This window comes from Trachurus japonicus, chromosome 6 (genome assembly GCF_045865225.1).
Source record: "Trachurus japonicus isolate A0001 chromosome 6, Traja_1.0".
NCBI lineage: Eukaryota > Metazoa > Chordata > Actinopteri > Carangiformes > Carangidae > Trachurus > Trachurus japonicus.
The window spans coordinates 10,613,763-10,626,545 of NC_140912.1; the positions used below are offsets into that span (position 1 = coordinate 10,613,763).

The 12,783-nt window shown below is 42.8% G+C and overlaps 1 protein-coding gene across 1 annotated transcript in view; it reads left to right on the top strand.

Moving 5' to 3' along the window:
• Positions 1 to 12,783, top strand: part of plxnb2b (plexin b2b) — a 137,483-nt gene that overhangs the window by 77,635 nt on the left and 47,065 nt on the right. Inside the window, exons 3-10 of the mRNA XM_085778699.1 lie at positions 3,703 to 4,829; positions 5,517 to 5,705; positions 6,657 to 6,782; positions 7,971 to 8,071; positions 9,634 to 9,760; positions 10,375 to 10,534; positions 11,784 to 11,895; positions 12,465 to 12,576. Coding sequence (XP_085634825.1) covers positions 3,705 to 4,829; positions 5,517 to 5,705; positions 6,657 to 6,782; positions 7,971 to 8,071; positions 9,634 to 9,760; positions 10,375 to 10,534; positions 11,784 to 11,895; positions 12,465 to 12,576 — 2,052 coding nt within the window. The 5' untranslated portion in view covers positions 3,703 to 3,704. The remainder of the gene's footprint in view (positions 1 to 3,702; positions 4,830 to 5,516; positions 5,706 to 6,656; positions 6,783 to 7,970; positions 8,072 to 9,633; positions 9,761 to 10,374; positions 10,535 to 11,783; positions 11,896 to 12,464; positions 12,577 to 12,783) is intronic.

Sequence of the window (12,783 nt, forward strand, 5' to 3'; positions counted from 1 at the left end):
GAGGCATGTCGAGAAGAGAGAGGTGGGCTGGTCTGGGCAGAAATGGGCCTCATTCCACCTGTGTCACCCCCGCCAGACGTCTACCTCTCTTCAAGCTCTTTGAAGCTTCTTTAATTCCAGCGTTCAGGATTAAACCCATGAAAAAAGGATGAAAAGTGATAGAGCGACAGAAGGAGACATCCTTGGAGAGAAGGGGCTCCTTTGAAATATGTTAAGAATTTAGTTTGCACTGACCCACAATGCAGCATCTGAGAGAAATTTACGTGACACTTTTTTTTTTTTCCTGAGCAGGGTCTTGCTATAGGATTTGCATGAATAGGAAAAGCACTCTTTGAAGTCATGGATGTAAGTGGAACTGGAGTTTTCTGAGACCTAAATGAGCGCCCCGAGACAACTGTGCTTGTATCGTAAATTGCAAGAAAGAAAGTTGCTCTGTCACAGCACGTTTGATTAGGAGTCGAAGGAATCAAGTGATTTTTCTGCCACACAAGCCATTGACATAATCCACCTTTTGTCAAAGCCTCGCTGTGTGGTCTGTATCACAGCAGAGTGAGCTGATGGAAATGTGGATATTACAGTGCTCAGTGGACGGCACACAATGGAAATACATTCAGGAGGGGGGTCATGCTTCAATTACTGTCCATATTTACAATCACACTCAATATTTAAACAGCGCAGCCTTTCTTGTTGTGTACAAAAAAACGTGAAAAATAACTCAGCAGCATTAATCAAACAGCCATTGTTTGATTTCTAACATTTTGTAGATGCACACAGACCTACTCCAGGTTTAACATGGCACATGACGTTACAAAACACTGGATGTTCCCATCAGGTGTATCCACAAACAGAAACAATGCACATTAAAGGTCATGCAGCATGTCAGACTTCCTGAACCTGTTCCACCTTCAGCAGAGCGACGCAAAGCAGCTCGTGGTGAACAGACGCATTCCAGCCGTTGGAGTTTACAAGGATCAAGGCATGTGTGGATTTTATAAAATGCTGCAGTAGATAAATTCAGATTTTATCACAATTACTTTGTGCATTTTATTATTGCACTTCACAAAATGAAAGTGAGAGAGGTAGAAAATGTACATGTGCAGAACTGGTTTAATTAAAGAAGGTGGAGGGAGGATAGATACAGGTCAGTGCTAGTGACGCTGCAAAGTTCACACCCACAGTGCTCTCTGGAAATGTCAGATAATGATCGCAAAAATGACATGTGCCTGTTATCACAAGCAGTGCATTCATGCGATCAGTTTATTGAGGCTTAAATTGATTTTCTTTTGGGTGGGCGGTTGGAATTTTGTCATTCAGAACAAAGTCATCTGTATCCCTGCTCTTATGTCCTTCAAATTGTTGCCAAAAGCCAGAGAAGAGTGAGGCTTTGTGAAGCTGACTTTTACAGAGAAAACTTTATTACGCCGAGACCGTACTCATTTATTTCTGTGATCATTTTTTAAAGCCGCTTTTTTTTTTTTTTTTTTTTTTACGTTGTCTGTCTGTGAACATTTTGCAATTTGCCACCGCTCTGTGTCGGTGCAAGCTTGACTGTGTTTAGCTTATGTTGTCAACATTTTGAGGCAGCGAAAGCCGTTTTGCAGCTCGTGCAGTTTCTTGTGACGCTTCCTCGAAAAGTCGAACATAAAAGTGAGTTATTGTGGCGCCTCTCCGAGCTGACACATGCTTGTAATTGTCAACTCAACTTTGCCGGTGGAAACGTCCCTGTAATTGAAGTTTTTGTCACTTCAGAGCTGAAATTATTGTTCACATGATGTTCCTTTTATTTTGTCCAGCCATTTAGTGTGCATGAAAACTCTCTTGTTTTTTTTTTCGACTATTCCTCTTAGTTAAATCCTGACAAAAGGCTGAGTGCCCCTCCATCTTAATTAAAGCTGTAAAAACCAACCACACACATTTCTGTCCTGAGTAAGCACAGACAGGGATTTTATTGCACCATTTCATTTTTAATGGAAATATTTAAGGCTATGAATTGAAAAGGGCACAATACATTTACACAGTGGAATGGGTAAGAAGGGGGAGAGCGACTGAGGTAGTAAATGGGGGAGCCCGGGTAAAAAAAAAAAAACCCATAAAATGATCAAACTGAGTAGTGGGCACTTGGGGTTGACAGTGAAATTAACACAGTCCCCCCAGGGCAAATGTCTAATCAGTGGTCCCCCCGCTTAGTCCAGTGAGGGAAGGCAGGTTAACATAATAAAACATACTTCTGGCAAACGACATCTCATCAGTTTCATCAGGGGTTTTCAATTTAACAAACGTGCCTGTGGAGATGACTCACAAGGTGACAAGAGAGAGAGGATGCTGTTTAGAGCGTGCGAGCTCCGAAACCAAATGCAAACGTGGATGCACATTTGCTGTGTGGGCAATAGCTGTTTCGAAACCACCTGCAGTTCCATATTTACCACCGCCTGGGCAAACAGCAGTGAGCGAGGACTCCATAGACACCTGCTGTTGGCCAGGACATGATGCTGTCTGCATTTTTTTGCTGGGATATTGTGTGATCATGTGTTTTGCGAGACAAAACGGTGTACTTCCTGAGCACATTGTGCTTGGAGGTGTTGTTGAAGCAAAGTGCAAATGAAGTTGGAACGGATCCAAGCTTTTTCAAATAGGCTTTTACTGTTATGCTTTGAGATCGAGCTCTTGGCCTTAATCTCTCTTTACCCCTTCTCAGAGAAGTTATATTATTTCACTAGTGATCATTTCTGATATTAAGTCAATTAAGACCCAAACAACACAGCCTTTATAGAATGGGAGCAGAGAGTTGAGTCCAACACATACAGCTGCACTGCGCACTGTTAGCTTAAGGCAGTTAGTTTTAATAGTTGTATCCTAATACAATAAATCTACACCATGGCATGCTTCAAAGTAGTACTCTTAAAGTGTCGGCTCACCCAAATGACAAAGTAAAAAGACCCTTTATCTGCTCCTGTTGATTGTAACCATGGTGATATCTTTTATTTTATTCAGTTAAGTCAGTGGGTTTCCTGCACCCACCTTCATGTGATGCAAGTAAATGGGATTTGCATTTGAATTTGGCATTGATATCAAACAAAAAACATGTATTCTGCAGGATCTACAGAGCTGTGCCATGAACAAAGAAAACTTCTGAAACTGAGTTCACCTCTGAACGACTCGACGCAGCTGGAGAAATTTCAGACGGATCTCTCATAACCTTGCCAAATCAAATCAAAATTGTTCAGGTGTAGATTCAAGTGAAGCACAGCCCCCTTGAAGGCAATAGTTGGGAAATGTGTTTTTTTCACTTTCTCACATGAGAATTTGAAGAACAGATCCATATCACTCTCACATCTGTACTGTTATATATGAGGGATAAAATCCAACCACCAATACCTAAAGCGCTCTAATGCGTTCTGTATCTTTGTTTAATCTGCACAGAAATCAAAGCTAGGCCGAGCTGAGCCGAGATATCCGTCTCCTGAGTCCAGCTTCGTATTTAGCACGTAGACGTGATGATGGTATTGATCTCAAGTAATAATTGAACTCTCAGCGAGAGAGCAACAAATGCCTTTTCCCGAAATGTCAAAGTGTTGCTTTAAACCTTGTGATTGTATCAGGATCATATGAATAATGATCAACTGTTAATCGTACAACCCTCCAATTGAAGTCTTGTGTTGCTGATAGTTTGTATTCATCTTCGCCTTTTTCTGTTTTCCTCAGAGATGGCAAGCTGGGTCTCCCTCCTCCTCGTCCTCGCCTGCCAGTCGACCACATGGGCCCAGAAGGAGAGCAGCAACGTCCTCACCCCGGAGTTCACCTCGGAGACCGCCATCAACAATGTGGTCCAGGACCCCCAGACGGGTCGCATCTACCTGGGAGCGGTCAACACCATCTACCAGCTGGCGCCGTCGCTCCGCCTGGAAGCCCGCGCTGAAACGGGCCCCAAGCAGGACGCTCGGACCTGTACGCCCCCAGCCTCGGCCTGCCAGGACACCAAGCCCATGCCCAACCTCAACAAGCTCCTGCTGGTGCACCCGTCCAACGGGTCGCTCATAGTGTGCGGCAGCCGCTACCGAGGCATCTGCTCCCTCCTGAACCTGACCAATGTGGAGCAGCAGCTGTATTACAGCGACAGCAAAGGGGAGAGGACTTACGTGGCGAGCATAGAGGATAATGTCAACGTGGTGGGCGTCATGTCCACCTACGAAAAAGAGGGACACACCTTTGATGTGTTCCTTGTTGGAAAGGGCTACGGAAGCCTGGACAGCACAAAACTCATCAGCACACGGATCCTGCGGGACTTCCGGGAATGGGTGGTGTTTGAGAGCATCATAGAGTCAGCCACGGTACAGACGATGCCCTTTGTTCCCAGATACCTGCACGACTTCCGCCACGCCTTCAAGGACGACGGGTTTGTTTATTTCCTCTTTTCGCGGACACTCGATGGTACGGATAATAAAAACTTTACCTTTATCTCTCGGCTTTGCGAGGAAGACCATCACTACTACTCCCACACAGAGCTGCAGTTAGACTGCGGGCTAAAAAACCGATACAACAAAGTCCTAGCTGCGTACGTGGCCTCTCCAGGAAAAGAGCTGGCGCGGGTCATGGCCGAATCAGGTACAATGTACGGGAACGTCGCCTCCTGGAACAAAGTTCTGTTCATGGTGGCGAGTCCAGATGACGACGAAAACGAGTCGGCCCTCTGCATGTACCCGCTCAACTCCATCAACGAGCGGCTGGTGGACATCATCAGCGCCTGCTACAGCGATTCAGGGAAGATTTCTGGGTCTCTCGCTGTGGATAGCCCCTACTCATCCAAATCTGAGTGCACGTCGAGCATTGCAGTGAGTGCTTCTTTTGTGTCGGGCTGATTGATGTTTAAACAAATCAGGTTTAAATAACTGCGTGCGTGTTTTAGGATGCACAGATGTGACTGTTTACTTAAATGTTCCAGTGTTTACTCTGCTCTGCAGATCCTTTGCATTGTCTTGTCTAAATCTCTGTCTGTCTCACACATTTCCCCTCGTCCATATCTCTTTTCCCAATTCCCTCAACTCATCCCGTCCAACACTATATCGTAGTCGTAGGAAAATAGAGGATCATGAGCCAAATCGGGCTCTGTTGCAAAAGTATTTATCCCTGTGATGGAAGCTTAAGCCAAAATATTTATATATTTTTCAAAGATCTACTATAGATAACAGTGCAAATACAAGACCCATAAGCTGATGTAGTTCTGTTATTCTTTGCTAATGCACCTTGTGCCCTTTAAAACCATCCTAAAACCAAACTGCTTCATAAATATATTTTATTTTTAAAGCAATTAAAAGAAATGACCAAGTGAAAAAGCATTTATTTTCAATATGCTAAGTAAGCTTTATTTATTATACAGCTCATTTAGCAGAGCACCTGTAACATTACTAATGAGTTTGACTCTCACGTATTCCCGCTCTTATTGCTCTGAATTAAAGGACACACAATGCACAATTAATGTTTTATTCAATTAAAGTTTTGTTCCCAATTTCTCTTTGCAGAAGGATACATTGGAAAACTACAAGTGTGGTGCAGACTTCCTGCCTTCCCCTCTGGCCAGCAAGCCCAAGTTTGCCTTAAAGGGACACGCAGTGTTGACCATGCAGGGTCTTCTGACCTCTGTGGCCGTCGCTGTGGAGAACGATCACACCATCGCCTTCTTGGGGAACAACCAGGGAGAGGTCTTCAAGGTAGAGTTTTACTTCTGACCTGCTGCTCTTCTTTATTTTAGATTCTTAAAGGGATAGTTCGACAATTTGGCAAACCGGCCCATTGCCATAATCCCTATAGTTTTAGGAGTATGTTTGTTATGGTGCAAGCTATTTTTAGAAGGGTGGAGCAGAGCTGTGAGCTGCTCAGAGCTACGCTATGGAGGCTCATGGGATTTGTTGGACCTTGCACTGACGATTAAAGGTAACAAACCTACTCCTAAGACTATAGGGATTATGGCAATGGGCTAATTTGCCAAAATGTTGAACTATCCCTTTAAAGGGACATTGTGTAACTTCTCCTGTTATCTATTCATGAAAATCGATTATTTCGTTCAAAAGTAAAAGTGAAGTGTTCCGGTAAGCTCTGAATTTGCCGTTCATGTCATTCATATATACATGGAGCAGGTAAGCTCGGTGCTGGCTGCCATGTCGTGTCGCTATGTTTTTACGTTCAGTGGCAGCGTGACGGTAGGAAACCACGGAAACTCACCGGAGACACCGGAGCTGTCGGCTCAAGTCGAGGTGGTAACGCAGTGAGGAGGACTGGAGCGTTACACTGATGTTGCATTCACGTGTAGTCGGACACACGGCCGTCGGTAACAAACCAGATGTCATTTTAGTCACAGAAGTCGAGAGAAAGCCGGTAAAACGGTCAGGTAAACAATACGACATCGCCATGACAACATATTGTTACGTGTATTGTTTTGCCTTGTGCTGACGGACCACTTGTTTACATAGAGGCTTGTTTATGGCATCTGTCTGCCGTCTGCCCAATTTCACGTGAATGCAGCATGAAAAATACGACTGAGTTGCTTGCGATATACAAGCATAGATGGGAGTAATTCCTACACAATGTACCTTTAAGTGACAGGAGGAGGTTTAGGGAAATAACCTCATATCTTATAGTGTTTCTGTTTGTTTTCTGTCCAGGTGCATCTGACCGCGAACCCTTACGTGTACAGCCAGACCCCTAGTGACACCATGGGGGAGAAGGTCAACAAGAACATTTTCTTTGACCTTGGTAACAGCCACCTGTACATCACCACTGAGAAAAAGGTGTGTATGTCAGGGTCCTCTTCTAACACGTATCATACATAACATGCATCCCCTCAGGAGGCCTTCAGGTACAGCCCTCTGTTCAGGTCTCCAGCATTTTTGAAGGACTATGAGGCCAATGTACAATTTCTATTGTTGCATGAAAAAGACTCTGAGCCTAAAAGTGTGAGTTGTATCTGATGACTAGTATGCTGCCTTTGTAGACAACTGCATTGATTAAAAAAGTATATCTCTTCATCAGATATCTATTCAGATAGATAACTAAACCAAAACCAACGTTTATTCATCAGTTCCTCTCTGCTATTCCAGTGACACTGAAGAAGAGTATTCATCACTCACATTTCCATCGGTCTTGAAGTTGAACTAGATGACTCAAATTTTTGTGGATGTCCTTGCCACACACAGTATGACAAATTTCACGCCATCAATAAAGTATTCATTGTACAGGGTATAATCAGAGGAGGAAGAGCTACTCAGATTATATAGTAAAGTAAAAGCAGATACCATAAAATGTAAAAAATACTCCATGACAGGTAAATGTCTGCATTCAGAATTATATAGCAGAAAAAAGTAAGTATTACCAGTGAAGTACTTAGGTGTCAAAGGTAAGAGTCCTCACAATGGAGAGCTGCCCCTTTCAGAATGTTACATCATTAAATACATTACATAAGCAAACTATTTTAAGATGATTGTACCATATGGAGCCTTGTAATCATAGGGAATTGCCATTTCATTTCACTTCATTCAGCCTATTTGAATCACCGAACAACTGGCAGATGTGAGCTGTGATTCACAGGCCTGGAACAAGGCTAGATCATCATCATATAAGTGGGTGTGGATGTCTGATCGCTTGTGTGGGAAAGGGAGAGAAGAAAGAAAGGGTCGACGCGGCCCTCCCTAATCTGACATTAAGAAAGCTGTGAGTGTGGGGCAGCTCCAAAGTTACCTCGCACCCCTGGGTGCAGTCAACATTTAGCATGTTGTAGATGGAGGGAATGGTGATTAAACAGGGGGAGCAGGGGAGCAGGCACGAAGGGCCGTGCACTGTGACAGGTTTTGTTTTATTCTCATTCTGCACACCAGCAACAAACTAAAAAAACATTTTCATTAAAAAGAGCTTCTCACTCTGTGCTGTGTGTCTCCTCTAAGCTGCACTGTTTTATCATATTTCATGTTGTAATACTCCAGATTACCAAGGTGCCAGTGCAGACGTGCCTCCAAATGAAAGACTGCCAATCATGCGTGGAACTGAGGGACCCGTACTGTGGCTGGTGTGTCCTGGAGGGCAGGTGAGGGCCACGACGTGTGCACACCTCACGCATGCACTTACAAATGCACGCACACAATGACAAACTAACACAAACACCCACGCTTGCAGTTCCATCTGTAAAACCCAGTGGGGTATTTGTTCAGTGTTTTATTGCAGACACTTTTAGTACCCCCTGGTGTTTATATTCCATCTCCTGTTGTCCGTGCAGCCGTAAGGAATTAAAGCTGTTTGTCAGCCTCATGCAGCGAAGGCAGTCTGTGCAATTTACTCTCATCAGCCTATATTTATCAGGGTCTGGAGGGGAGAGGGAGCGTTACGTGTCATGTACTTTACTGAGATGTGATCATGAACAGAGAGAAAGCAGAACAGTTGTGTCACCCCAGGGGATGTTCATTCCCTCTGTTTTGCTTAGCATCAGGTTTTTGTTTTTTTTTAGCAATTATTTGATCATTTGATTAGTAAACTGACAGAAAATTAATCATTTCAATGATCATTTAACTTTCAAGCAAAATATTTGATGGTAGCAGCTTCTCAAATGTGATATTTGAGCTGTTTTTCTGATATTCTGTCTGAATATGTCTAGTTTTGCACCTGTTCGTCAGATAAAACAACACTTTTTTTCCCTGTTTTCTGTTGTTTAGTAGATAAGAGGAATAATCCACGAATCGAAAGAAACTGTCAGACTGAGCCATTAAAAATAATCATTAGTTGATGCTGTACTTATTCAGTTTGCCATCCTCTCCTTATAGTCTCTTCTTGAAAACATGTTAGTCTAGATTTTTTTCCCACCAAAATCTACTGCATTCAGTTGACTTGTTTGTTTGCACAGTGTGAAGACATGTGACAGGACATGGGTTATTATATTTTATTCCCCTGGCATGGTTAGATTTGCATTTCCCCAAAGAGACGATGACAACAAAACTATGACATCTGAAGCTGTGGTAATGATTATGTATTGTGTGTATGAATGAACTGTTTTATTTTCCATGTTTTCAAAGCAATATGTTGAAATTATGAATGTGTCTCAGTGTCAAATTAGATTGCACATCAATCTGTTTTCATCATTGAATAATCTGGCAGTTATTTTCATGATTTAACAACAACAAGCCTACAGTACACCCCATAACAACATGATCACATTTCTGGTTTTCCTCAACCAACCAGCCAAAACAAAAAACTCAACTTCCTATCATTTAACAAAGTAAGTCCTGAGAATTGAGAAGCTGGAACAAGGAAACGTTTAGCATTTTTTGCTTAAAAAGACTTTTCAATTAATTGGCTTTGCATAGATAAGGTTATAATGGTTATAATGACTTTAAGTTGTGAGTGACTGACACTTTACTGCACAACCAGCTGCACAACCCGTGAGGCCGTTTGACATTTTGTATATCTACAAAAAAAACTTTACTTTGAAAATTGAACAGGCCCTGCTTAAACTCACCTGGGCGCCGGGTTACTGTGCACAACAGCACATTTAGAAATCTGTTAGCATCTATGGGCTCTGTTTTTTGAGGCCTTGTGAAAAGTGTTGGGGCGACGTGGCGCCGGAGCTGATGGGAGTTGTTCATCCTTTGTCTGAAGGTGTACCAGGAGGTCTGAGTGCCGCCGGGCAGAGGAGAAGAATGGCTGGCTGTGGAGCCCCAGGCAGCAGTGTGTCAAGATTGTCTCCTTCTATCCCCCGAACCTTTCCTGCAAAAAGTCTGAGAAGGTACAGCGCTGCTTCTCTTCTCCCTCATTCTTCTTCACTCGCTCCCTTTGTTCTGCGTGCCTCTGTCTGTCTCCCTCGCTCTACAGTACACAGCCCCACTTACGTGCACACCACACAAACATGCACCGCCTGAGTAATAAACCGTTTCCATTGTGAATCACAGGCCCCAGCACCGGGTCTTCCCACTCCGTATTGATCCATCCAAAAAACTCCAAGCTGGCTTATTATAACTGACCTGGTTGATTGTGCTCACAACCTGAAGATGGAGAGCCTCTCTTATGTACTTTCTCTCTCAAGTTGTTTTTTTCATTGCTGCGCTCCGTGGCTACCTCTCTGTCCCTCCCTTTCTGACTCACTCTTTTATTTCCATCAACCGCTCCTCTCCTCCTTCCTCATTCACAGTCGCTTTCCAGCAAAAGAAACAGTTCTTCTGTATTAGCTTCAGTTGAATTATATGAATTATCACTGAATTATACACCAAACAGAATAATAGTTCACTTAAATGTTATCTAACCATCATTCAGCTAAACTCTTCACAAACTGTAATGCTTCCAAAGAAAAACTCCCTGTTTCTAGCAGTTTACACTATTGTGCATTTTTATTTCTCTGTCAAGGTGAAGATCAACATCCCCTCCCTGCCGGCCATCGGCCCCTCCGACCGTCTGCACTGCACCATCGAGTCTTTCCAGAGTGAAGGCACCATGTCTGACTCCAGTCAGGTCGCCTGCTTTCTGCCTCAACCCTCACTCATACCACAAACACCTGAGGACAAAGGTATTTCCTTTATAGATAGAATAGAAATTGAGATAACTATGACCTGGACAAATGAGATTATTCACAGGCCTATTTCATTTATAGTAGACCTGCCCTGTTTTAACACATTATCTTTTAAGGGAAATGTCTGTTACAACTGATTTTGCGTTACCAGCAAGACAAAGTAGATATCTGTCCTGGAGCTACAGACCCTGAGGGGCTCACAGAAGCCCCAGGTTTTTAATAATTTGAGTAATTACAGATTTTCACCACAAAATTACAATATCAACAAAGAATTCACTGGTCGTGTCAGGCGCAGGTACCCTGTCTCCAAATCCAGTTTGCAATACTTTTTTTATGAACTTAGAATATTATTCCAACAGAGGAGTCTGTTTATCCATTGTCTATTCAGCAAAGAATAAAACATGAAGCTTTTTGGAGACACAGCAGAAGAGCTTTTCCGTCACAACTAACGGCATACAGTATTTACTGATTCACAAGAAAAGATGTACAGGCATCAAAGTGGCCTCAGCCTCAGCTAAATGATTTCCAGGGAGTACTGGACTTAATGACTTAATGAATTACATTAACACATTTTTTTTCTCTCCTTATTTTATTTATTTATTTATCTTTATTTATTTTATTTTTTTTCTCTCTCTCTCTCTTCAAAATTCCATTTAAGCATCCATCCTCCGCTCCCTCTTCCTTCTTTCTTCCTTTGTTTTCATTCCTATCTTTCCTTCTTACTTTCAGAATTATTACTGTCATTAGCGCTATTATGAGTTACGTTATGTTTGCTGTCTAGCTAATGCTATCACAACTGTTATCCTTAATGCCCTTTATACTGTTACTATTATTATGACCAATGTTACTATCATTATTCTTTCATTTCTTTCTTTATTACTGCACTATTACGATCACCACACTACACTGCACTTGAATTTCACACATACACACACGCGCACCATGCGCACACTTTGTGTATCCATTGTTGTATGTCTGTTTATGTTGTTTGTCTTGTATCTCACAATAAAGTTAAAAAACACATAATTTAGAGATGAATATTGTATAAACAAATTATTCTAATGAAATTTGAGGTCATATTGAATTATTTACATCAAAATGCACAAATGACGCATTATAATGAGCTATATAACTCGTGGATTCATTCCCATAGACATCACCTCCCACCCATAAAGGTGACAAACCTGTATTCCCCCGCCACATGCCAGCGCAGCACGTTTTAAGCCTCCTTCTGCTGTGCCCTCAGACTTCGTGGCCGTAGCCATCAGGATCTTCGTCAACGAGACGGTGGAGCTGGCCACACGGGAGTTCAAGTTCTACAACTGTGCCGCCACAGTGAGAAAATCCGAAAACACACCGTGAGTCAGACGCTTAATCTATCAGTTCTGCTCTGTCACTCGCTGAAAATACCCAGTGACACTGAACACAGCATCAACTGACAACCTTGATGTAAATGTATCACTGTGCATGAGCAGATGAGAGATCAAGGCTCTGTTTGTAAATTGTGATGCATGGCGGTTTTGAATGCACCTCTTGCATTTTCTCTCCTCCTTTTATTACCATGGTGAGGAAATTGCCTCAGTTTCCTTTTCATTAATCAAAAAATGAAAGTCGATCTCGCCATTTTTTTCTCTCCCTCCTTATTTCTTTTTCTTCATTTCTTTCATGCTGAGGAATGTGTGATGAACGAGCTTTGCTTATGTGAAGTTGCAGAGATCCATTTCGTTGTCAGCAGCATGGATTTTTGTGCCGGACGCTCTTTGATGAGTTTGCATGTTTTTAAATTTTCGTTTGTGCGAGGTTTTTTTTTGTGTGTGTGTGAGAGAGAGAAAGAAAGAGAGAGAGAGAGAGAGAGAGAGAGAGAGAGAAACAAAGCACAAGCTGGTTTTGGTGGTTTATGTATTTGTATTTATCCGTGTATTTCCAGCTGCATGTCATGCGTGGCCAGTCAGTGGGGCTGTCAGTGGAACACAGCCGACCACACCTGCAGCGACCTGGACCAGAATGCGGACGGTCAGCACATCATCAAACACCGTCAGGTCAGTCACCTCAAGGGGAAACACATCAGCAGCAGCAGGTTGGCAGGTCACAGACTCTTTCCTCTCATAGTACTGTACAGTATGTGTGTGATAGATGTTTTTTAAAAAACGGCGTTCAGTAAGACACATCTCATCACCACACGTGAAGCGCCTCCTGAGCGATCCACATTCCCCCATCTGAAAATTAATAAAACACTCAAATCCTGG